Consider the following 26561-nt stretch of genomic DNA (forward strand, 5'->3'; position numbering starts at 1 on the left):
AAGGTGCTCCACCAAATCCCGAGAAGTGGCTGATGTCCCTCAGGAGGGACACCCCGACTCTCCCCTGTTAGCTCTGGGAACTGATGACTCCCTCTCGACTGGTTGTCTCTTCTGTGCTTCAAAGAAAAGCTCTGTTAAGCTGTATTATAAAACTTAATCATGCTTTTCCTTCTTTTCCTCCCCTAACTTCTGTCTTCTTTCTCAATGCTTTTTCTCTCTAAACAACAACAAAGGAGTCACCAAATACAAAAAGTTGGAAACTGTTCTATTATGTAATTCTCTCGAGTGTTCTTCTCATTGTTGAGATAGAGTGTAACTAGTCCCCTATGAACTCGGCTGAAATGACAGATGTGGGTTTTTATCTAATGCCCCTTGACCTGCTCCCTCTTTGCACTCTTAAATAGACTCTTAATAAAACAGGCTCTGCAACCTGTAACTTCGTTCTTCTCCTGAACATTCATTTGTAATTTTAAAATATGTTTAGTCAAATGACATTTATTTTCTAATTATAGCTATAAAGGAGAAAGTCCACCCATTGTTACAAAGGAGCAAAGTGTACTTCATGAGTTATTTGGAACAGACATAAGGTGCTGTGCAAGAAATGAGCTGGGCAGGGAATGTACCAAGCTGTTCACTATAGGTAAGACCATAATGTTTCAGTGACTGTTTCTTTTTTTTTCCAACCAAAAGACTTGTATGCATGCATATGAGCATAACCAATGGACATAAGACACTGGAGGGTAGGGGAAGCCGGGGTATTGTCAAGGGCGGGGGAAAAAAAAGGACACATATGTAATACCCTTTGTAATGCTTTAAGCAATAAAAAAAAAATTAAATAAATAAATATGTTTTATTGATTTTCTACAGAGAGGAAGGGAGAGGGATAGAAAGTTAGAAACATCGATGAGAGAGAAACACTGATCAGCTGCCTCCTGCACGCCCCCCACTGGGGATGTGCCCGCAACCAAGGTACATGCCCTTGACCGGAATCGAACCCGGGACCCTTGAGTCCACAGGCCGACGCTCTATCCACTGAGCCAAACCGGTTCTGGCAGTGACTGTTTCTTAGAAACGATCTGGGACTACTGCGACCGTTTAGGTCAGTGATGGTGAACCTTTTGAGCTTGTCGTGTCAAAATTTTGAAAAACCCTAACTTAACTCTGGTGCCGTGTCACATATAGAAATATTCATAATTTTTTTTTTTATATTTGCAACCATAGTAAAAAAAAGATTTATATTTTTGATATTTATTTTATATATTTAGATACCATTTAACAAAGAGAAATCAACCAAAAAATATGCATAAAATGAACAAAAACAGAAAAACAATGGAAATTTAGGAAAAAATAATAATAAAAACAATGATAATCAAATGGTACGAAAACTAGAAATTAGTGACTTTTTTGGTGCTGAAGTTTGTCTGCTAATTCTTCGATTGCAGGTTCATACTTGGTGCACTTCAAGGCCAAGCAAGCGCCACTAACTTCATCTGTTAGCCGGTTTCTTTTGTTCGTTTTAATATTATCTAATGCTGAGAACAAAGTCTCACAAAAATATGTTGATGAAAAAATTGTTAGCAAAGCCATCGCTAGATTTTTTTATGTCACTAAAAGTGTCAGGTACTCTGTTCCAAGCACTCAAAATTTCTTGTTCGTAGTTGCACTCTTCTTCGTTATTCAAACGATTTCGTTCCAGATTTTCAAGTTTCGACCTTAAGTCGACAAACATATGAGTCCAAATGCTACCTTGAAAATCTGCAAGTTGCATCTCTAAATTGTCAATTTGCATCCATTGGAAATCCTTTAATTCCAAAGTAATGTAAACAACTACATCGGATACTTAATTATTTTAATGGTCTATTCTAGGCTTCTAAATTGGTCGAATCTTTTGCTGAACTGTTCAAATAACAAGTTTACTATATTCTCGTACATAAGTATGGAATCCATTACACTCGTTGTAGTGGCCTTCTCGAAATACTTTTTTATCCGAGGAAAATACTTATAAGTTTTAGTTTCAATATCTCGCTTGAAAATTTTAAGTTTACTTTCAAAAGATTTGATGTATCCAAACATAACGTCAATACTTTTGCCAAAACCTTGTAATTTTAAGTTCAGTTCATTCATATGAACAGAGAGATCTGTAAAAAACATCAAATTGCTGACCCACTTATGATTGTTGATCTGAGGAAAGTTTGCCAGATTCTTATTCTTAATAAGTACCGTAATTTCTTCAAAGCACTCCACAAATCGCTCAAGTACTTTACCTCGACTCAGCCATCTCACATTATTGAACATCAGTAGTCCTCTGTAGGTTGAATCAACTTCCTGTAAAAGTGCAGAAAACTCTTGCTTGTGAAGGGGTCGAGAAGCTATAAAATTCACAATTTTTGTTACAACTGACATTAAATCATTCAATTCTGAGAATCCCGATTTGGCACACAACACCTCCTGATGGATAATGCAATGAAAAGGTACAAGTGGATGTCTAATAGCTTCCATAAACAATTTCAGGAATCCCACATTTTTCCCCACCATATTTGGTGCCCCATCTGTCATGACTGACACAGTTTTAGAGATATCAATGTTTAGGTCACTGAATGTTCTTATAACAACCTTACATATTTTGTTTCCTGATGTACTTATTGGCACTGATTCTAACTTTATCAACTCTTCTCTCATTGTGAGACCATCGGAATATCTAGCAATAATGGCCAACCGAGCATTTGATGTGACATCGGTAGTTTCATCAAGAGAAATCAAAAAAATTTACAACTATTTAAGTCTTTTTTTAATTGATGTTGTACGTTTTTGTTAAGATCTATTATTCTGTCTTTGATAGTATTTCTACTGAGTGGTAACTCAGACATTCTTTTAATAATATCATCTTTATTTTTCATATCGTGAAATAGAGCTGGTGCACATCTTAGAAATGTTTCCTTAATAAATTCTCCATCACTGAGGGCTTTTCCATGCTGTGTATGGAGTGAGCAATACAGTAACTTGCTGATATTAAATTTGTAGAGCATCTTACAAATTTAATGATGGAATGTGATTGACTTTTATAGAGGTGTAGCTGCCTAGAAATGTATTCCTTCCTTTCATCGATACTTTTTTTCAAGAGCTGACAATGATTAGTTTCGAAATGTCTCTTTACATTCTATGTTCTGCTTACTACCGTTTCATTACACAGTATGCACAATGATCTGTTGTTTCTGTCGACAATCCCGTACATCTCGGTCCATATGTCTTGAAAGGGTCGGCTACTGCTACTTCCACTTCCTTTATCATTCAATCTTGCTTTTTTATTTTTTTGATTCTCCATCACAAGACTGCAAAAATAAATAAATATAAATCATGGCGTTTTTTTATAAAAGGTTGATAGGTTTCTTACCTATTAACTTTTTGCAGTGTTGTTGCACTGACTCCTGGTGCAAAACAATTCAAAGGTAGTATGTATAACCAACAAATATATGGTGCTGTAATCAATTATCCAACACGCAGAATGTCTCGTTGAGCACTGTTGCACTGTATATCTTTTTCTTCTAACCCTCCCACTCCTGTCTCCTAATAAACATGGCGATCAAGTGCGTCCATTTGCCAAATGCACCCGAACGCAAGGGAAGCTTACCCGAGGCACATGTTGGCAATAACGAGGCCATTTCCAGAATTGGGCATTTTGTCACTCGAGTAAAAAATAAAATGTCATGAGTAAAGATTAATCTCTTTATAGTGCAATTCTTAACCTTTTTATATTAATGTCAATATTGGAACAATGTATCTTGGATGTTTTCACTATGTATCTTTGCTACGCAACACCGATATACATGTTTACATCTGGTTTTAGAATTGCATTATTGATCATGAGTTACTCGAAATGCCCAATTCTGGCCGTTGCGAGAGACAAATATTTGAATTATGCAATTTTTTGTCTCTGTCGATTCGTGTCACCCAAAATGAGTTTGCGTGTCACCTCTGACACGCGTGTCATAGGTTCACCATCACTGGTTTAGGTAGTCATTCAACTTCAGAAATTTTATGTGCCCTTTATACCACTTTAAATGTAATATTATGGATTCTGTAAATGCTACAAGATTTAACAAAAACTAAATATTTTAAATTATTAGTTTTTAAAGATTAATAATATAATAAAAGATTGATGACATTTGCGATGATGTTAAAAACTTTATTCTTCAGAACGTTCGGCACATACTTTGCGATGAGTAAAAATCACTTTTTTCTTACTTGGGATGTTTTCTTCTTCTAGATCTAAACCAGACTCCTCGGAACACACTGCCACAATTATTTCTTAAAGTGGGGGAACCCTTGTGGCTCAGGTGCAAAGCTGTTCATGTAAACCATGGATTTGGGCTCACCTGGGAGTTAGAAAATCAAGCACTGGAGGAGGTAATATGCCGCGTTTGCATTCTGAAAATGCTGAAACAGCCGACTGATAGTCCAGGTTAAAATCATTAAATCCATTTTGTTTTATTAAAACCCAGGGCAACTACTTTGAGATGAGTACCTATTCCACAAACAGAACTATGATACGGATTCTGTTTGCTTTTGTATCATCAGTGGGAAGAAACGACACTGGATATTACACTTGTTCCTCTTCCAAGCATCCCAGTCAGTCAGCTTTGGTTACCATCGTAGGTAATGCAGGCTGCGCACGCAACCTTTATTCATATTTTTAGTTGCTTTGGTGTGGACTGTGAGGTATGTGCTGTGAATTCTGATTTCAATATAATGTTAGTGTCAAAAGCTGAGAAAAACACTGAGTCAGAATAGCTTTGCAAACATAAGCTTCCTTTTCCAGTCAAGCCCGATTGAATGTCACTGCCTTCGTAATTGCCTCATTGTACTATGACCATCTGTTTGTGGAATTTTGTTTTCCAGTAGAAGTTCCTTAAGGACAGGAGTAATTCCTCCTATCCTTGTAGTCCCAGGACTGGAAGAGAGCCTGACACAAAACAGGCAGTTGATAAATGCTTGTTCTAAGAACTGAGAGGGCAGGGAACAATGAGGGATCTGGACAAGCACCTACCTGTGCTGAAATTTGGGTGAAAGATGGAGGATTTGAATATAATCATGCTTTTTAAGTAATTTCAGATTAGGTGGCAGCCTTCAACTGTAACGAACAGGCTAAGAAATGAAATGATTCTCTCATCACACTGATAAGGAAGTATTCTACGGGGAAGCCTTGTGAATATTGGTGGCTAGACTGTTCTTTCACTTGTGCCCTGCGGTTACTTTTTGTAGTGTCACTGAGAGAGCAGTCTGACTGAGGACCCCTACTCTGTACATGGTTGGATGGGCTGGGGGAGCCCTTTTAACCTTTTGAAATTGTCTGCAAAAATCTGTAGGTTTATTAAAACATTTGGGGAGGGAGAGACTCAATTATTTACATTCAATTCTTAGAGGAATCTTAATTCTGGAAGGGGATGAACTCAGGCTTATAACTGGATAGGTCTCCTGTATTTCTTAGACTAGCGAATCTAACCTGCAGCATGAATTTTCTTGCATTAAACTGATGAATAAAAATGTATTTATCTTCTCCATATATTTCCATAAATGTTTGGTGTGTTTTGTTTTTTTTTTTACAGAAAAGGGATTTATACACGCTTCCAAAACAAATGAAGAGTATGAAATAGACCAGTATGAAGAGTTCTGTTTTTCTGTCAGGTTTAGAGCATACCCACAAATCAGATGTACGTGGACCTTCTCTAGAAAATCATTTCCTTGTGAACAAAGTGGCCTTGATGATGGGTACAGGTGAGATGACACAACTCCAGGTCTCGGCGTCATCTTCACACAACTCTTTTGTTGCCCCAGCAGAAGAGTGGTTTTGTGTCATGAATTGGTATATTATTGAGTTGACACTGAAGACAGCACATGTGCAGACACAGTAACAGAGAGTTTTATGGTCAGTTCAGATAGTGTAACCCACTGCATGAAAAATGGAATGATTCTGGCTGGTGGGGTTCAGTGGTTGAGCATCGACCCATGCACCAAGAGGTTGCCAGTTCGATTCCTGGTCAGGGCACATGCCCAGGTTGCAGGCCAATCCACAGTGGGAAGTATGCAGGAGGCAGCCAATTGATGATGTTTTCTCTCATCATTGAGGTTTCTATCTCTCTCTCCCCCTCTCCTTTCCTCCTTTCTCTCTAAAATCAATAAAAACATTTTTTAAAAAGAAAAATGGAAAGAATCCTATTTGCGCAAGGTTCCGTGGCATTTTCTGAGTCACCAGATTGTTACTTCCTATTTGAGAGTGCATGCTGCAGTGAGCACACCAACGCTCCCTCCACACATTTGCAGAGGATTGAGGAAGTAAAGCCCTTCAAAACGTGAAAACATTACCTATCACTGTATTGGTTTGTCTTCAAAAAAATTGGTGCAGAAATTGCCCAATAATCAATGCTAAAGGATTTGTACAACTGTACTTGGGGTTCTCTTATGGGAGAAATTCTTCCTTCCTTTTTTGGAAAACAAAGATTTTTTTTTTCTTTTGTCTTTTCTATAATGATGACACCTTTTATCTCTTGAAAGGAATCCTATGCAACTTGGTTTCAGACTAGACTGTGACTGAGAGGCACTCTGTTCTGAGGTCTGTGCCCTGACTGATGAACAGTCCCCTAACTCAGGGCTTCTCAACAGCAGTGCTGTTGACATCTTGGGCTGGTAATAATTATTCTGGGGGCCTCTCCTGTGCATTGTAGGGTGTTTAACAGCATCCCTGGCCTCCACCCACTGGATGTCAGGAGCACCCCCACCCCCAATTGTGACAACCAAAATTATCTCCAGACATTGCCACACATCCCTAGTGAGGAAAACATTGCCTGGGTTGAGAAACACTGCCTTAGAGGGATCACCTCATTGTCATAAGCCCTTATCCTGAATCATCAAACATGAAAGTAGGAGGTCGGGAGTCAGCCCCCCTCCTAGTTGAATTGACTACCACAGGCCTGTGTTCAAAGGCTCTCAGAGCTTTAACTCTCCCCTCCCTCTGGGTTGTGGCCCAGTGTCAGGAGCACTTGACACTATGGGATTCTCTTTTAACCCAATTCAAAGAGAGAAAAATACCAGTTCAGTTTAGTTCAATGAATATTTCCTTATTATCCTCTTGATGGGCTTGATTCTGTGTGGGGCTGCAAGGGTGAATAAGGTAGTGTTTCTCTCCCCGGCCCCCTCAGTTTTACACAGGCACTTTTAAGTGCCAGAGGCCACCTGGGAGATCACTGCTACTGTGCTGGAGGACATCAGGTACAACCTCTTAAGATTTTACAGATTCATTGATTAGAGGACCATGTTTCTGATATATGGGTCATGGGCCAATTAGTAGGCTAGTTAATTTGATTTCATTCCATGATCACAGACTGCATTCCTGACCCCAAGAAATTATCTTATAACTACCCAGCCAAGTGAATGAATCAGCGCTGGTCCTGATTCCCATAGTGTTTTGTACCTCTCGTTTGTCATGACCTGGTGATGTAGTGAAGCTCTCTGTGTATTGAATCTCACCAGTGAGTATATAAGCTCCATAAGGGATAGGTTCTCTGTCATTTCTCTATCCTTGTAGAATGCCTCCTTCAGTCAAGGGGGGTTTAATAAATGAATGAATTGTTGTCACCCCTGGAAAGCAACTCAAAGTGCATAACCTGGGCCAAAGATGTAGCAGTGCATCCTTTTTGCATGGCAAGGACCACATACATACACTTACCACAACAGTGTTCAATTTATTTTAAAAAGTTATTGAAGAACTTTAGTGTTTGTTGGTGATAATGATGCACCAGGGATGATGGGCTATTTAATACAAATACATAGGGAAGATGGCGCCTCCTTCTTCCTGAAAAAGGTGGTCAAATATTGCATAAAAAATGAACAACAAAAATGTCAGTACTAGTGCTCTAAATGTCTTTTGCTGTTCACATGAGTCTCTGTTTTGAGATAAGCCATCAGATAAGACTAAATTGTAATGAGTTCTTTTCAACTTTTTATCATAAAATGTTTCAAATTTGCCAGTAAACTCAAAGAATAGTACAGTAAGCATCCTTTTCCCACCACCTAGATTCAACAGTTTAGTCAAACTGAATTTTGTTGTGAAGTACAGTATTTAGTGTTGTAAGAGATGATACAAGTGTTTATATGTAACTGAAAGGTTTATGTAAAAACTTCACTCCTGAAAAAGCTTTGATGTGGTCATAGTGTGTGTGCCAGAAGTCTCTCAGCTTCCCTACCTTCACAGCTTCGTTTCTCCAATTTACTTCCTCAAATATTACCCCGCGGCTGATTAGGGCTTGCCTGGATGTGTTTACACTTTACTAAACTGTAACTTTCCAGCGGTCCTGATAGCCTGGTCTTGAGAAAAGGTTCTAGGACATTTCATCTGTTTGTTTGCATAATTTCTTATCCCTATAGACTGAATTATAAACAAATCTACCTTAGCTGTTCTTACTTTCATGATTAAAAAAACCAACAACCCCAAATTATTAGAATTTTACAATTATTTAATAAATTCCTCTGAAAGACTCTTCTTAGACCTCCGCAGAAACTTCCGTCGGAGGAAGACAGGATCCCTCACTTCCTGACCCATGTCTTTCTGCGCTGGTCAAGCCGCCTCAGTGCTGCCACCTCAGTGCTGCCACCTCAGGGCTGCCAGCTCAGTCCTGCCAGCTCTCGGCTCTCCAGTTTCAGAAGCGCTCGGCCTCCCTAGCGCCCATTTTATTATTCTCTGCGTTCTGATTTGACTTTGATAATCTCTTGTTCTTTGAGTAAAACACTTTTTACTTTATTGTCAAATGACTCCCTGAGCCACTAGAAAGAGCCTGTCCTTTCTCAACTCCCTCAAGGTGCTAAATGGAAAATAAAAATGACCTGCATGTTGGCTATACAGAGGGGAAAACCCTTTTCATAGCCGTAATGAGAATACCTCTTCTTAGTCACCAAGATATGATGTCAGTGTAAATTCCAATTCACTCAACTCCCGTCTCAGGCCAGCTGACCATTTTAGAAAAACACCAAGGGAAAGAGGAAGCCGTGAATCTCTCCGTCACCTCATCGGTTAGTCCCTTTGGAATTTCCAGGAAGGTTCAGTGATGCAGCTGTTTCTATTGCTAGGATTGGCTGTCTTAAACAGGAGGACAGGCAGCTTGAAATGACCTGGATAGTCAGGCTGTTTAGATCACTTTCCTACCTGGAAGCGTGAGAACATTTGAGATGATATGTGCTTGACACCATGGCCAGTGATACTCAATAAAGACAGCACAAAAGCCTTAGGAGGGAAAGAGTTCACAAAACATTTTGCTGTGGGCAGCATGACAATCAATAGTTGTGTCGGTAATTTCTTTTTCTATCACATTGATGGGTGCTTTTGGCATGGTCCCTGGCTAACCACATGGCTTCTTTTTTTCTTTTTTTAAAATCTCTTCTTATTCCTTTTCAGGGCCTTTGGCTATTGTCCAGTGAGAATTACATTTCCCCTTATAGAGGCTCGCATCTTTCTCTTCTTGGACCACATAAACTCTGTCTCCCTAAAGGCTGGAAATCACATATTTACTTTTCTCCCTGGTGTTATAGTTTGGCTTTTCTCCAATCTTTCTACCACTTCCACTTCATCAGTCATGCCCTTCTTGTTGTCCAGAAGTAGGCCAGGATAAGAAATTCCCTTTTTACTTCTTTTAAAAAATTCATTGTTAAATTACAGTTGATATACAATATTATATTGGTTTCAGGTGTACATTAGTGATTCGACATTTATATGCCTTACGAAGGGATCATCACAATAAATCTAAGTACCCATCTAATACCATACATGGTTTTTACACATCATTGATTCTATTTCTTGTGCTGTACTTTACATCCCTGTGATTTATTTTATAACTAGTAATTTGTACTTCTTAATCTCCTTCCCCCTTTTCACCTGTCCTCCCACCCTCTTTTTTAAAAAATTGAATTTTAGAGAGTAGAAGGGAAAGGGAGAGAGAGAAAAACATTGTTGTTCCACTTACTTATGCATTCATTGGTTGGTTTTTGTACGTGCCCTGACTGGATATTGAAGCCTCTACCTTGGCATATCAGGATGACGCTCTAACCAACGAGCCACGTGGCCAGGGCTATTCCTACTCCATTTTTACTTCTTCAGCCTTCTTGTTACCAAGGCAGACAAAAAACTTGTTAAATGCTCATAGAGCAATGAATTCTATCATCGCTATACACAGTCAGAATTACCTTTTAGCTGCGGAGTTAAGGATGCACAACATTGAAGTCACGGGCTCATAGCTGCTCAAAAGTTGCTAACTGTGCAATTTGAATCTTGCATCAATTGGTGTTCTAGTTCCTCCTTCATCTCCATATCCAATCAAACACCTGCTTTCTCTTTTTTTCTGGGTGCATCTTGGATTTGCTCTTTCCTCTCCTTTCCCATTTTCCCTACCTTAGGCCACACTCATCTTTTCATGCTCTGTTCAAGTCTGAACTTTTACTTCTCTCCTAGGACTTCCCACATTATACTAGTACTGTAACTGCTTATTGACTTGCCTGCCTTCACCACCAAACTGCAAATTCTGTGAGAACAGAAATCTATTTTTTCTAACTCACTGTTGTATTTCTGATTCCTCCCACAAATAGGCTCTACCAATGATGGTAGAATGAATGAATAAATGCATGAATGAATGAATGAATGAACGAATGAATGAATTCCTGGGTTACAACACTGCCTCCAGATTTCATTCCAATAAAATTTTCCTACTGCCATCAGTCTAAATTAAGGTACTGTTTCTGATAATCCTCCCCTGCTCAGGATCCATAGCATCTTCTGCTTTCTCTATCAGATCTAAATAATTCAGCTGGATTTTCCAAATCCTTCATCACTGGCTTTCCCCTACCCATTTAGCCTTCTTTCACCCCCTCTCCCCTCACATTTCAACAAGCACCTCTGCTCAGTTCATTGGCCTCCCCATTACTCTCCTTTAATAAGGCCGTATGAATTCCCATCTTATCTCTAAGTCCTGCCTTTTCCTCCTCATTGGATGTCTGTGCTTCTGCCCTCTCGTTAAAACAAACTCATCTGGCCCTAGCTGGTTTGGCTCAGTGGATAGAGCTTTGGCCTGAGGACAAACGGGTCCCAGGTTCAATTCTGGTCAGGGCAAGTACCTCGGTTGCAGGCTCCTGGCCCTGGTCAGGGGCATGCAGGAGGCAACCAATCGATGTGTCTCTCTCACATCGGTGTTCCTCTCTGTCTCTTTCTTTCCCTTCCTCTCCCTCTAAAAATCAATGGAAAAAATATTCTCGGGTGAGGATTAAAAACAAACAAACAAAAAAACACCTAATTCATCTTTGAAGACCTAGCTCAAGTCCCACTTCTATAAAGCCATTGGAACTTGGCTCATCTATATACTGTCCTCTGATCAGTTCATCTCTTGGCCTTATTTTATTGTTTAATGTTAACTATTCTGTTTATGTAGGTTTTGTCCATCTACCTGTATTTGATATACTTGAGGACAAGAGCCATGTTTTATATGTTTTTTTGCATCCTATATGTCTCCTAGTTTATGGCTGGCCTCCACTCCGGGTCTTCCTGTTTACATTTCTACCCTACCCATATGTAGTCTTTTAAAAAAAGACAAACAACAAAAACTTCAAGTAGTCTGTATAGAGGAAGCCTCATTAAATAACTTCTAAGAAAGCCTTGGATTTTTTTAATCTAAGGGAAACTTTATTTCTGTGAACAAACCTTCATTTTATTAATTTTTAAAATAGATTTTAGGGAGAGGGGAAAGGGGAGAAAGAGAGAGAGAGAGAGAGAGAGAGAGAGAGAGATATGTTGATTTGTTGTTCCACCTATTTATGCATTCATTGGTTGTTTCTTGTATGTGCCCTGACCAGAGATTGAACATGCCACCTTGGTGTATACAGAAGATGCTCTAAGCAACTGAGCTACCCGGTCAGGGCCTGAACTTTCTTTTATCTTGTCAATGCATGAAGGCATATTCAACACTATCCCTACCTTTCCTACACTATCCTACATCCCACTACAATAGCCAGCGTCCTATACACATGGTAGACATGATGGATAACCCCCAAGATCAAGTTATCCATGTCAAAATGTGTTGAGTGGTTGATGAGCACTCCAAGTGGATACTAGAGCCTGCTGAGACTGCCCAAAGATTTTGTACAAACGCAGTTGATGTGAGCCCTCATCACTGTTAATTACTATTTAAGTTAAGGGTTCTTCATAGGTCTTGCTTTGGACCAATGCTAGAGCTCCTCTACCTACAGAGGTTTTCCATATTTCTGGGAAGTTGGACTAGTCCAGAATGTGTGGAGCAGTAGGGTTGGGAACCTTCTTGTCTCTCTGAGGAGCCCAGTCTAGATCAGTGTGTCTCAACTTTTAATTTGCGTATGAGCCACATTAAAATGCAGACTCTGAGTCAGTAGGTTCCATTGGGGCCTGAGATTTTGTATTTCTAACAAGCTCCCAGGTAATACAGGTGCTGATGCTGCCTGTCCACGGACCCCACTGTGAGTAGCAATGGCCTAGTATACAGACACCTCCTTGTCCATTGGACTTTAGAGAGTGAGTGTCTCAAGGGAGTTCCCTCCCATGCACACGATCATTCGTTTCAGCGTCTCCTGTAAGAATTGGGCTAAGTCTGTTTTTAATTCTTTTCCAAACAGCATATCTAAGTTTTGCAACCACAAACACCAGCCAGGAGAATACACCTTCCATGCAGAAAATGACGATGCCCAGTTCACAAAAATGTTCATGCTAAATATAAGAAGTAAGTTAAATTATTAAGAAATTTAAGTCTTATAACTCCTTAACTACTTATTAACTATGACCAGAAAGAGCTAAGTAATGGCTTAGAAACAATACTGTAAGACTTTTTATATACTGAAGCATTTTGAAATTTTACTTTCGTGCCTACTGGCTTCATTTATACATATTTCTCTTTCTGTGTTCATCCTTTGTAGCCAAGAGACTTATTCCATGTCTGTAAATGTGTTTAATGTTGTGACTATTGACTTCAGTACTTTGAAAGATCATGTTAAGGAAAGGCTGAGAGTCATATTACCTGCCATTTCCTTGTTTTAATAATTTTTGTTTCTCTCATCTATGAAAAGACGGGAATACATTTTATTGGAATTTTTGCAGATGCTTCTGAAGCTAAGAATCATTTTGAGGTGTTCATGTATTTAAAAGTATACACCTTAGCTCTCTATGGAGCCTAGCAATGGGGAAGTGGTGTTCTGCAGGTCAGCGTAGGGCTGCCTATGCAGAAGGTTACATGCCTGGGAAAGAGGGAACAAGCAGAGGTCTTGCGTCATTCTGCATGAGACACCTCCCAGAAGCACAAACTGCTCGGAGTAAATGGGCAGCCTATATGAAACTGACTTTGAAACCATTTGGAAAGTACTATACTACATGAGCCTATTTTTCATGTTATTCTCTACAGGGAAACCTCAAGTGCTGGCCAAGGCATCAGCAAGTCAGGCCTCTTGTTCCTCAGATGGATATCCATTACCATCTTGGACCTGGAAGAAGTGTTCAGACAAGTCTCCCAAGTAATAAAGACTCTGGTATCTCTTTCTTTGGAAGAACATGAAACACACTCTCCCTGACATATTGACTCTTTTTCATGAATACAGTTCAAGAAGAAATGGCTGTCTTTAAAATGCTTACCTTCTGAGTCCACCATAATTCTACATGGTCATAGATTATGTCTGATAACTTATGATAGAGGAATCTCTTTTTGAGCTCACTAGAGAAACCATGACTTCCAGTCTGAGGACAGCCCCACCTATCTAACCTACTTCTCTGTCTGCCGTTTCTTTTTAGCTGCACAGAAGAAATCACGGAAGGAATTTGGAATAGAAAGGCTAACAGAAAAGTATATGGACAGTGGATATCGAGCAGTACACTGAACATGAGTGAGGCCATCAGAGGGTCCCTGGTGAAGTGCTGTGCGTACAATTCCCTGGGCACATCTTGTGAAACAATCCATTTAGGCTCACCAGGTACACAGCAGCCGCTATTGTAACAAACCACCTCCAGGAATTCCCCACTAGGAGTTAGTGCCAGTTCATTTTTATTGGGGGAATTTTTCAAGAACCTATAGGTTCAGCATGTGATGCAAGAAGGCTTTCTGAGTCAGGCAGGAATCCCCAGTGAACGCACACTGCTGTGTAGTGCAGGGGCAGAGTGACTGTTGTGTCAGGTTATTAAGACCAGGAGTGACGTAGGTAGAACCATAAATTCCCAGAACAGTGAATATCTCCTGAAAGACCCAATTTTAGAAAAATAGATTTAGTAATTTGGAGTGGCTACCATTTTCCCTTTTGCTTAATCTCCTTATTTGCCCTTAGCTTGCGGTTTTATAATTTTTAGTTTTGTTTTTTAAAGCCATCCTAAGTTAATCCTGAAATTCGGCTGCCTACACTTAGCATGCAGAATCGCCAGCATCCTTTAATGAAGTTTTCCATATTCATACAATAGAATGTCTTCAATATCTTTTTTTAATCGGACTTGTCTATCCTGTGGGTTTAAATAGATGTAATTCTTACAATCCTAAGAATGGGTTCAGGATCACGTACAATTTTCTAGGAAGGAAACTATTCCTTTATACTACCATCGCCTGATTTCCCATGGGGAGTGGAATATTTGCAGGAGCGTGTAAGCTAGCAAATCCTGGTAACTCAAGCAGGATGCGTGAGATCACGATGAGTGTTCACTATAATGTCAATCAGGAATCCTAAACTTTTTTGTTGCAGGACCCTTCCCTTTCTTCCAGGACAACATCTCATTCTATGCCACCATTGGGCTCTGTGTCCCCTTCATTGCTGTTTTAACCATGCTCATTTGTCACAAGTACAAAAAGGTAAAAAAATCCTACCCAAAACCCCCAAACTCAAAGGGAAACGTTTATCATGGTTTCCTAGTTCTGAAGACCTGCCTGTTACTAACAGACTCATTTCATCTCTGAAGCAATATAGGTATGAAAGCCAACTGCAGATGGTACAGGTGACTGGTTCTTTGGATAATGAGTACTTCTACATTGATTTCAGAGAATATGAATATGATCTCAAATGGGAGTTTCCAAGAGAAAATTTAGAATTTGGTAAGAATCAAATGTTCCAGATGTTTCCATAGCATTTCATTTCTGTGGGAAAATCTTGAACTTGTACTCATTCACCATTTCTCTTGCAGGGAAGGTGCTAGGATCAGGTGCTTTTGGAAAAGTGATGAACGCAACAGCTTATGGAATTAGTAAAACAGAAGTCTCCATCCAGGTTGCTGTCAAAATGCTGAAAGGTACAGTGGAATGATAGCCACAGAGATGGGTGGTACAGGTTCCACCTCCTCTTCTCTTTCCCATCTTTTTTTGTGGGTACTGCTCGCCATTCTTCAAAACTGAAAAGGAAGTGAGTCGGGGTTAATATCAACCAAATCATGAATATAAAATGCAAGCCAGAATCCAAAACTCCACCTCTTCTTCCTCTTCTCTTTGTTTTGTTTTTTTGGGGGGAGCAGGGATGGGAGGGGTGAGGAAGCTTCGGTATTTGGGAATACTGTTGCTACAGGCATATGTCATTTCTGCCATTTTGACATAGACTCTGGGGAGAAGAGCAAAGTGGAGCGCTCTGTATCGTTTCTCACTCCTTACTCTATCCACTCGCATCTGGCTCACACCTTCACCCCTCCCCTTAGTCTTGCTCACTTGGCAAGATCCCTTGCCCACCCCTTGGCTTTTGCTAAGGTGGTCAGTGACCTCCAATGAACTAAAGTCTAATGGGCGTTTTTCAGTCCTCGTGTGACTTGAATTTTTAATAAACAGGCAGGATTGACTCTTCTCCATCTTTAAATGCCTTTTTTCCCGTTGGTTTCCATGTCACCATTTTTTCTGGTTTCCTCCTACTTGCTGACTGCTTCACAGCCCTTTGCTGGCTGTCTTCTGCCCAGTTCTTTATGTGGTGTTCTGGAAGGCTCCCTCCTGAGTCCCCTTCCATTTTCCCTCCACATGCTCACCACAGGCCGTCTCAACCACACCTGGGACTTTACCCTTACACCAGTGTTCTCATGGCTGCATCTTTCTTCTAAGCTTCAGGATCATGTATCCAAATGCTTGGCTGTCTCAAAAGTCCCTTTAATTCAGCTCATCCAAACTGAACTCCTCCAACCCTTTCCACACCATTGGGCAAACCAGAAACCTAGGCCTCATCCTTGAAACTATCCCCGTTCTAACACCCAGAAGCTATTCCCACCAGGTTTCTGCTTAGTGTCTTTCAACCCATCCTCTCTCTTATCTTTATCACCACCATCCTAGTCCAGCTTCATCTCTTCTGAATAACTGCCATACTTTCCAAGCAGCTACGCTATATGCACTCCTGCTTCCTTTCAGATTCTCCATGCCGAAGCCCAAGTGATGGTTATGAAATGCAAAGCAGACATTATTATTTTCCTACCTCACATTTCCAGTTGCTTTCAATTACTCTTGAAATACACTACAGAGCCCTGCATGGTTTGGCATCTGTTCACCGCTCCACCCTGAACTCTCGGCCTTCTTTCAGTTCCTCCAGAGCCCAGTGCCCCCTCCCATCCCAGAGCCTTGCCCAGGCTGAGCCTCTCTGCTCACCCTTCCCCTTCCACATTGTGCTTGCCCACTCCTCCTTCAGATCTCGGCTTAAATGTCACTTCCTCAGGAAACTTTCTCTCACACCAAAGAGGAGATCAAGTTTCTTGCTAGATGCTGTCCTAGATCTCTGTAGACACCCCCCCCCCACACACACACACACACATAGAATTTATCACAATAAGTAATGATATCTATGTTTAGTTACACAAGTAATGTCTTATGTGCCACATTAGTCTGAATGCCTTACGAGGGCCAGGTCTGCATCTGTTTACTATGGTCTTTTCTTCCTTTGTTTTTGACCTTTTTATTCTTTCAATATAAAATGTTCTCTCTACTTCCTCACTGTGCATTCACCTGATTAATTCCTATTTTTCCTCAGTTTCAACATAGACATTTGGTGTCCCTTCCCCCTCCCTTCAAAGGCTAGGTTCGGTGTCCCTCTGGTGTGACCTCACAGCACCCTTACATTCATTTGCTCTATTGCATTTATCATACTACTAGAGGCCTGGTGCATGAAATTTGTGCACGGGTAGGGTTCCTAGGCCTGGCCAGTGATCAGGTCAATCAGGTTCCCCGCTTCCCGGCCTCCCTGCCTCCTCCTTCCCTCCCTCCCTCAGCACCTGCCACTGGTCGCCTGCCATGTTTCGCGCCACCCCCTGGTGGTCAGTGCACATCATAGCGAGCGATCAAACTATCAGTCTCTTGGTCGAACTCCCAAGGGGACAATTTGCATGTTAGCCTTTTATTATATAGGATATTATAATTGTTTGTTCATGTCTTCCTTTTCCAGGAGACTCTAAGCTCCAGGAAGGCAGGGGCTGTGTCTTGTCTATCATTTATTCCCCCAATGCTTGACACATGCTTCATACACAGTAGGCACTCAATAAATGTGTGTTCAATGAATGAATGAATGTTAAGTAATAGTTATGAAAGTGCTTTGAAAAAGTTAAGCATGCCATACAATGTATTATTTTGGTTATGAGGAATAAGACACAAACATTCGAAAGCCACAAGTCCCTGTACAACCTGAAGCAGAAGAAGACATGAGGTGCTAGTGGGCCACAATGCACAAGTGAAGGATTTCACGCCCCCGACAAGATGTTGGAAATAAGACCACCCTGGCAGCATCGATGCTCTGGAAAAGACATCGTAAAGGCTAGGATGTCTTCCAGGACAAAATAGTATCTAATAAAATAGACCTGGAACTATCTAATACAATCTTCATTGAATGTAAAGAAAAGTAACTATGTTTGTAAGAAATAATAAATTAATAGAGGGATGAGTGCCTGGTGCCTAGAACTTGGAGAGGGAAGTCCAAAGATCCTGTCATTGCCTCTAAGGCTGCAGCACCCACCTGGGCAAGGGTGCCCTGACCAGCTGGCACATCAGCCTCAGTGAGACAAGACCTTTGAGTTCCTCAATAACTACCCTCATGCTATGTATCTAAGCAAAATTATGAGTACAATTATGAGTACAAACTATCTAGACTTTTCTCCAGGGAGAGAATACATAGACCAATGGTTACATTGTAGCCTATTCACCAGTTATATTTCTCATTATCAATTAATGAGTCTCTTGAGAACTTGGTAAGTAGAAATTGGTCCTTTTGACCTTCTCAACATTGGGTCCACTTACAAATTTGAGGTTGTAGACCTTGGTGCCAACAGCTAGAGCCAACTACCTTCGCTGACATTCCTAGGTGGTTTTTCTATGAATTCAACAAATTTAGGAGGCAAAAAAAAAAAAAGTTTTTCCCTTCAGCATATGTATTAACTTCTGTGAAGGAAAAGCTATTTATTATTATTTTGTTTTATTTTGCATTTTGAGAGTCAATATTAAGGATTTTTATTTTGGTAGAGGAACATCCAATAGAAAGGCACATTACTAAATTCAACTTTTAAGTTATTGTAATCTTTGAAGTTGTCGTAAAACATAGGAATTATTCAAAATTTATGTAGTAGTTTACGTATTTTTAAAATTTTTATGCAAATCTACTCTGAACTGAGGAGAGTTTTAACTTACTAAATGACCTAAAATTCCTGTTTTACGTTGATGTTCTTCCATTGGCAGAGAAAGCAGACAGCTCTGAAAGAGAAGCTCTCATGTCTGAACTCAAAATGATGGCTCAGCTGGGGAACCACGAAAATATTGTGAATCTGCTGGGGGCGTGCACACAGTCAGGTACTCAATTTCCCCTCAGAACTCCTAATCAAACACAGGTTAGCCTGAGGACAAAGAGGAAATTCGTTCTCACGTTTCCTCTTTTCTCAGTCACAGGGGGGTCCTCAAACCCAGGTGGAGTGAGACATGAGTAAGCAGATGGGTCAGTAGAGGATGCCTCTCGTTCTTGGGATATGCCCAAGATTCTAACCCACTTAAAACACACTCACCACACCGCAGGTACATTCTGTGAGTTCTCCCTCTACCTTTTCTCCAGCTGTGAAGTCCTTTTCTCCAGCTGTGAAGGACTGCCGAGCTTGGCCACTGCCCCAGTGGGCTGCTTCAAAGAAGCACAGCCACGATGGGATTTCAAACTTTATTTTCCTAGAATTCAATGGAACACGCACTCTGGTTCTTTCATTTCTGCCTAGCAATACCCGAACCATGTGTCCCAGGGTCATTTTTTCTGGGACAGCTGGCATGGGACTGGGTCGAAAAGAAGAGCAAAAGAGAAAATAGAACTCAGAGAAGATTAGGGATAGTTCCCCTCTTCAGGAAAACCATCCATCAGCATACTAGTATATTTACCAAGTGCTCATCATGCAGCAGACATATTATTTTCAATTGCAAACTGGAGAATCTAGTTTCAACTACTAGATTGCAACTAACAGTAGTTATTGGTGAGGCTGCATGTACAAGGGCCCAAGTGGAAGGCAAGAAGGCACTATTTTACAAAGGAGTTTGAGTGAAAAGCTGAAATTGATTTTAAAGTATAAGAAGAGATAGGCTCAGAAAAAGTTGTACTCTCCCAAAATCAGGGGAGAAGTGAGCTCTCACAGAGTATAATATGTTCCCTGCTACACAGACATCTGGAAAAATTCCTGAGTGTTTGTCTACCTACAATTAAAACTGTCACTATTTCAGGGCCAGTTTACTTGATTTTTGAATATTGTTGCTATGGTGATCTTCTCAACTATCTAAGAAGTAAAAGAGAAAAATTTCACAGAACATGGACGGAGATTTTCAAGGAACACAATTTCAGTTTTTACCCTACTTTCCAGTCACATCCAAATTCCAGGTAAGAGAATAGGTCAAGGTTTCCTGGTTATGCATTCTAGGACCCATACAAAGTATGATGGTTAAACACCTCCCCCTCCTCCCCCCCAACACACACACACACACACACACACACACATTCAGCTGGCTTCTACAGGCTACACTCCAGCATTGTGGAGTCTGTGGGTCCTAAAGACCTAGAAAAGTCATTTATCTTTGATAGAGTTTCCCTGTTGATTTGAAACAATGGAGCCTTTCCTTCATTGCAGCCACTGTAGCTGAGCCAGTCTCTGTCCACCTGTGCCTAAATCACACCTGATACACATATTTAGTTTTGGGAACGGTGAGTTATTCAATCCTCCCTGCCCTCTGGTTAACATGTAAGTATTGGTAAAAGAATGAACACATTTCCAAAGTCCTGGACATGTTCGAAGAGGTCCCGGGAGTATTGCACAAAAGAGCTCTAACCTCATAAATTGGATTTAAAAAAATAGGCTAGATCCATTGACATAATGTGATGGGGACAGAGTAAAGCTGTGGTAACATTTGTCTCAGTGCTCTGCGTTGTGCATTCCTCCATCCGTGGGAACCCTGACTCTCAGTGCTGGCGGAGTCCTTGTTTTGGAGTGCATGGACGCGGGCTGCAGAAGTGCGGTGGGATGCTTGCCCTTCTCCTTGGAAATGTCTTGCTGATTGCTTGAACATTGTAGCTCTATAACACCGTTCTCTGAATGAATTCACAGGCGTTGTGATGGCATCATTCCTGGATCCACAGTGCTTTCCTACTTCCCTGCGTATGTGAAAGCTCTCCATTATCAGAAAGGCACATTTGTCAGAGGCTTTTAACATTACTGGGGGACTTTTGGAGGGTGCTTTTGAGATCAAGCTTTGTTTTCCTAGCAGATGTTTCAGTGCAGGCCTTTGGCTTTCTAAGGTCTGAGACAGACCCAGCGTCAAAAGCTGTAAGGCCCCATGGAGATCCCCATGCATGTCTTTGTGCAGCTGCCCTTTACCGATTTATACCTGTCACACTAGTCCTCCCTTTTATACTCACTTCTCAGCTCATATTCTAAAACCGAGACAATTCTCATGTCATCCACGTTCTAGAACAGAGTCTGACCTACTGAGTCAGATGTGTGACCAGCAGTCCCTGGTTAGTAACAACCAAGGCTGGTGAACACAGTGCCTTTGATTCAGTCTGTCACTAGGCTATGAAATGCACTGAAACAGTTACTTTTGGAATATTCGTGGCCTGAACACTTTAAGCCAAGATATGGAAACTATAAGTTGGGGTAAACTTGTATGCTGGAATAAATTGAATCATTGTCTGTATATAATACATAGAAAGTTCCTCAGTGAAGAGTTCTATACTATATACCATAAAAGAGATCGGCATTATTACTATTTATTAATTTCACAAGAGAAGGAAACAAGCTTTGCAAAGGTCACCTGGAAAAAAGGAGGATGGTAGAAAATGTAACGTTCCCTGAAGATCTGTGTCACTTGAACTGTCACAGGGAGGGGGAGCCAAGTTTAGAAACAGAAGACTGAGGTGCAGGTGCACTCTTTACTAGCTCCATGATTTCAGCAAATCATCTTCATCTCACCAAGGTTAAGTTTTTTTGGTTAATCCTCACCTGAGGATACTTTTTCCAATGTTTTTCAGAGAGAGTGGGAGGGAGGGAGGGAGGAAGGAAGAGAGGGAGGGGAATTGGAAGGAGAGGTGGGGGTGGGGGTGGGGGTGGGGGTGGGAGAGGTGGGGAGGTGAGGGAGACACATTGACTGGTTGCCTCCTGCACATGACCCTACTGGGAATCAAACCCACGACCCTTCAGTACATGGCCCAATGCTCTACCCACTGAGCAACACCGGCAAGGGAAAACCTAAGTTTTCTTTTATAAAATGTGACTTTGACGCCAGCTTATAGACTTGTGGTAAGGATTGTGTGAAGTCATCTTTGAACTGTGACTCCATACAGATACCAAACCCACTCTTCCCCCAGTTAGACCGGTTCAATTACACAGATGTTTTTAATTCCATAAAAAGTGGACAAGTTGATGCTGTGCCTTTAATTTAAAAGCCCATTTATAATTGGAATTAATTTTTTTGATGAATTGTATTTTTAAAAAATGTCTACTCGGAAGAACATAAATAATGAAATAACAATTTTTTTAAATAGTATGCCTGGTTCACAAGAAGTTCACATACACCAGGACACAGACCATATCTCAGGGTTCAATGGGAATTCCTTTCAACCCAAAGGTAATATTTTATTCTGATTAGTAGCACTTAAAAATAGAAATGGATAAATGAGTTCCGTTATCTTTTTTAAAAAAATGTGTAGATGCAAAAGCATATTTTACACTACTACTGTTATCTATAGGCTCTATGAATGTATATTTGCTTTAAAAGTAGTTAAAAAACAGTTTATGTATTGTGAATTTTATGTCAATATTTAACTAATAAACACTGGGGCTATTTATTTGGTCAGATTATTCTTCTTAAAGTCATAAATTAATTAGAGTCATGCCATTACCTGGTAAGTGGAAAAGATGCTGAGTTCTGGAGTCAGACAGAGTTGGGTTAATCTCTGGTTCCTTTATTTTCTGGCTGGATGACTTTGGATAATTTATTTAACCATCCAAGTCACAATTTTCTCATTTGTAAAATGGGCCAAATGATACTTCCCTCATCAGACTATTAAAAGGATCAAATGGAAAACATTAAGTATACAGTATGGCTCCTAAAATGGGCTGCCTTGCTAGTCTTGGCACCTCACCTAACTGTGGCCTTAATAACCTCCTCATAGAGATTTACTAAGGCAACTTCTTAGAGTTTTGGCAAAAATGAGGACCAGTTCTATTTTACAGATGAAGTTGAATATGAAAACCAAAAAAGGTTGGAGGAAGAAGAGGACCTGAATGTACTTACATTTGAAGATCTTCTTTGTTTTGCTTATCAAGTTGCCAAAGGAATGGAATTTCTGGAATTTAAGTCGGTAAGCTTGTTAAAGAAGAAATTAACAACAACAAAAGATAATTTTGAAAAAGATGTACTTTTTTTTCTTGTTTAACTTTTATCCCTTAGTCTTGTCACCTGTTGGAATCATCTAGAATGTTATCTGGCTCTTGGCTAATCTATATGTAAAAGGCTAATATGCTAAATGTCCCTCCCACCATCCGACCAGTCGCTATGATGTGCACTGACCATCAGGGGGCAGGCACTCAATGCAGAAGCTGCCATGACGCACATTTGCCATTTACAGAGAAACGGCACCGCGGACCTGGTGCTGACAAAGCAACACTTGGCTTCCCCCAAGTGTGGCACAGGCCCCGCCACTACCCCACAGCGACAGCCCACCAAATCACAGCCAACGCTGCCAAGACCCCATGGTGCAAAATGTGTCCCACAGCCCAGCCCAGCCCATAAATGGTGGCTGGGGGCATTGGATAATGATATCACATACCAATACCCAGCTTTCTCTCCCTAGCTACTAACCTCCTTGCAGTTTCTTCTGCCCAGTTTCTTCTATAACTTGCTTTATAGCCAGGTGGAAACATTTACACTTTAACCAAATGTCTGTGAAGCGTTTTCCCATGCCTCATCTCATTTGATCCTCACAGAAATCCTGGAGTAGGTGTATAGGAGACTTGGTGGAATCCTATTTTCTTTTCCTTAGCCAGAAAACGGAGATTTAGAAAGCTTAGAAACTTGACCTAACTCAAAAGAAGTAAGAAATGGTGGACCTTGAAAATGACTTCAGGTTTTCTCACTGTGCAGAATATAGTCAAACACTGCTGCAGTTAAATATTTTACCCTTTGTTCTCCTTGCATGATCTACAATAATAATCTGCTTCATGTTGATATTTACTGTTGTGTTGCTGACAGTTCCCTGAAAGAGAAGCTGGGCTGCTTCACTGGGCTGGAAAAAGTTTAGCTATATTAGAAAGCAGGTCTAATTAAGCAAGTTTATTCTATATCTATAAAAGGCTAAGTTGACTCGTGCATGCACGATACATATAAAGCTCTCGCTGGCGCCAATTGTATATGTGTGTTTCCATTTGTCATTGTTGATCATGAATTTGGTTGACACTTCTATTATAGAGAAAGGGTGAATAGCAATATTAAAATATTTCTTCTAAAATATTACTTTCCTTTCAATGTGCACGAATTTGTGCACCGGGCCACTAGTTATAGTATAAAGGCTCAGGAGCCCTTCTTAGATAATGGTTATTATAACTCTCCCAGGCTACCCTGACATGTCCAGACAGGAAGTCCTCAGGAATCCCTCCTCACAACAAGGTGTAGCAGTGTTGGTCCTTCCTTACACACTTCAGGTTGTCAGGCCGTGCCTTGCACATGGGCACTTGACCCAGGGGGTAAGAGGCTCAAACACAGAGTTCCCTGCTCTCTAAGCCAGCCATCCTGGGTGCCTTCGTCCATTTCGCAGCATCCTGCTATGGGCAGTAGCCCTGGAGACCTGCCTACTACCTCCTTCGCTACTAATCCATGATCCTTCAGGGCTATGAGGAGAAGGCCCTGGAGCCTGCCTCCAACCATGGCCTCTACCTCAATTTTGTGATCTTTCTATAACTGCCTTTCAGGCCTGCTGTTCCCTGACATCTCAAGTGTCTCCTGCCTACAAGCAGATTTAAGCCATTTCTCCAGCTACTTTCTGTCCTCATTTGCTTGCCTTTCATTATCTTCTCTTTATTTTCCAAACTTTTTCCCTCTTTTTTCTTTGAGTCTTTTATTTTCTTCCTCCCTCTCTTCTCCACTTTCTTCCCTTTGACTCCTTTCTCCTCTTTCTCCCTGAGTTTGGAGAGAATAATTTCAACTATATTTTTCCTTTAAAAAAAAAGTAGTCTCTAATACAATGTTACATGTCAGTTACATCTCAATTTTTAAAAAGGGTAACATGAAATAAACCAATAGCTTGGGAGACTAGAAAAAATTCTATTCATAATAGCAACTAAACCTATAAAACATCTTAACACATTTCGTACCGCATAGAAATCTCTAAGACATATGCCAGAGGCCGCACGTTTTTGGGCAAACTGCACGTTATTTAAATCATCATAACTACAGATCATAATGCACTTTAGGTGTTGTTTTTCAATAATTATAACATTTTTATTTACAAAAACAATTAAACAATTAAAATTCCTAGTACTTTTTTTTTTTTTTATTGATTTTTTACAGAGAGGAAGGGAGAGAGATAAAGAGTCAGAAACATCGATGAGAGAGAAACACCGATCAGCTGCCTCCTGCACATCTCCCACTGGGGATGTGCCCGCAACCCAGGTACATGCCCTTCACCGGAATCAAACCTGGGACCTTTCAGTCCGCAGGCCGACGCTCAATCCACTGAGCCAAACCGGTTTTGGCTCCTAGTATTTTTTTAATGTATGGTACTGCATAAAACATTTTCCTCTATGAAGAGGGACCAAACAAAATTTACATAAGTATCTAGATTTGCTCCTTTTTCCATGGGCGGCACAAACTCTGCAGGCTCTTGTAGGAAATTTTTTCTTTCCACTCGCTAGAATACATGTAGGTTCATGCTGCTTCATGTCACCTGACAACCTTTTGGGTGGATCTTTACAAGGTGCTCTCCTTGCACCCCCAGGGGAAGGGCTGGACAGATTTGTCTCTGGTTCTGGAGAGCCTTCATTATTGTCATCCATTATCCAGTCTCTCGCCATCGATAGCAGAAACTGTTTATACTTCATTTTTGCTTGTGGATTGAGGATGTTGTACACTCTAAATGAATTGAAAAGTCCAGTTTATAAGGTACAGCACTACTTTTTTTGTCCATTTCATCGTTTTCCTTAGAATGGAACAACACGAAAGGAAGTGTATCAGTTTCGTTGGTTTGTTTCCTTTTTCTGAGAGAGGGCATTTCTAAAAGTGCCAGAACTTGAAGACAGACTATTCAAATGACCAAAATACAATGTAACTGCAATGCTTTATGGGTTCATGCAATTATATAGTTTTTCGTAGATTGACCTGCACGGTTTCCACCAATGAGATCGCTTCATTTGATGTGGACAAGACAGTGTGTTGACATCTAAGGTCCATAACAGATGGCGCGTGAAAAACGAGAAAACTCATGAGCGGTCCTTAACAGATGGCGCGCGAAACATGAGAAAGTTCGTGAGCTTTACGAAAGGTGTTAAGATAAACATAAGAAACATCCTATGCAATAAAAACCTAATATGCTAAGTGTCCGGTCCACGGTTTGGCCATTCAACCAATCAAAGCATAATATGCTAATAATATGCTAAGGCTACTCAACCGCTTGCTATGACATGCACTGACCACCAGGGGGCAGACAGTTGACTGGTCAACCAGTCACTGTGACATGCACTGACCACCAGGGGGCAGACAGTCCACCAGCTGACCAGTCACTATGATGTGCAGTGACCACCAGAGGGCAGACGCTCCAACTGGTAGGTTAGCTTGCTGCTGGGCTCTGGCCAATCAGGACCCAATGAGATGGGCCGGACATGCCCGGGAGTTCTCCCGCAGTTCCTCCCCAGCTGGCCAACCTCCCACATTTCTCCCCGGCCCTGATTGTGCACTGGAGGGGTTCCTCGGCCTGTCCTGTGCCCTCTCACAATCCAGGACCCCTCGGGATTTGGAGAGCCGGTTTCAGCCCAATTCCATAGAGGGAGCGCTGCTCATCCAGAAGCCAGGCTCACGGTTGGCAAG

General features: G+C 40.9%; 1 protein-coding gene across 1 annotated transcript in view; it reads left to right on the top strand.

Annotated features, from left to right (window-relative positions):
- The window catches only part of FLT3 (fms related receptor tyrosine kinase 3), an 86260-nt gene that overhangs the window by 44656 nt on the left and 15043 nt on the right, over positions 1 to 26561 (top strand). Inside the window, exons 6-19 of the mRNA XM_070409411.1 lie at positions 513 to 640; positions 4265 to 4404; positions 4500 to 4653; positions 5604 to 5772; positions 12676 to 12779; positions 13455 to 13563; positions 13838 to 14016; positions 14770 to 14876; positions 14984 to 15116; positions 15206 to 15310; positions 18702 to 18812; positions 19716 to 19869; positions 22027 to 22109; positions 22718 to 22845. Of these exons, the coding sequence (XP_070265512.1) occupies positions 513 to 640; positions 4265 to 4404; positions 4500 to 4653; positions 5604 to 5772; positions 12676 to 12779; positions 13455 to 13563; positions 13838 to 14016; positions 14770 to 14876; positions 14984 to 15116; positions 15206 to 15310; positions 18702 to 18812; positions 19716 to 19869; positions 22027 to 22109; positions 22718 to 22845 (1804 nt within the window). The remainder of the gene's footprint in view (positions 1 to 512; positions 641 to 4264; positions 4405 to 4499; positions 4654 to 5603; positions 5773 to 12675; positions 12780 to 13454; positions 13564 to 13837; positions 14017 to 14769; positions 14877 to 14983; positions 15117 to 15205; positions 15311 to 18701; positions 18813 to 19715; positions 19870 to 22026; positions 22110 to 22717; positions 22846 to 26561) is intronic.

The sequence above is a fragment of the Myotis yumanensis genome, unplaced genomic scaffold (genome assembly GCF_028538775.1).
Source record: "Myotis yumanensis isolate MYYU_CA2020_CCGP unplaced genomic scaffold, mMyoYum1.0.hap1 SCAF_3, whole genome shotgun sequence".
In the NCBI taxonomy this organism is placed as follows: domain Eukaryota; kingdom Metazoa; phylum Chordata; class Mammalia; order Chiroptera; family Vespertilionidae; genus Myotis; species Myotis yumanensis.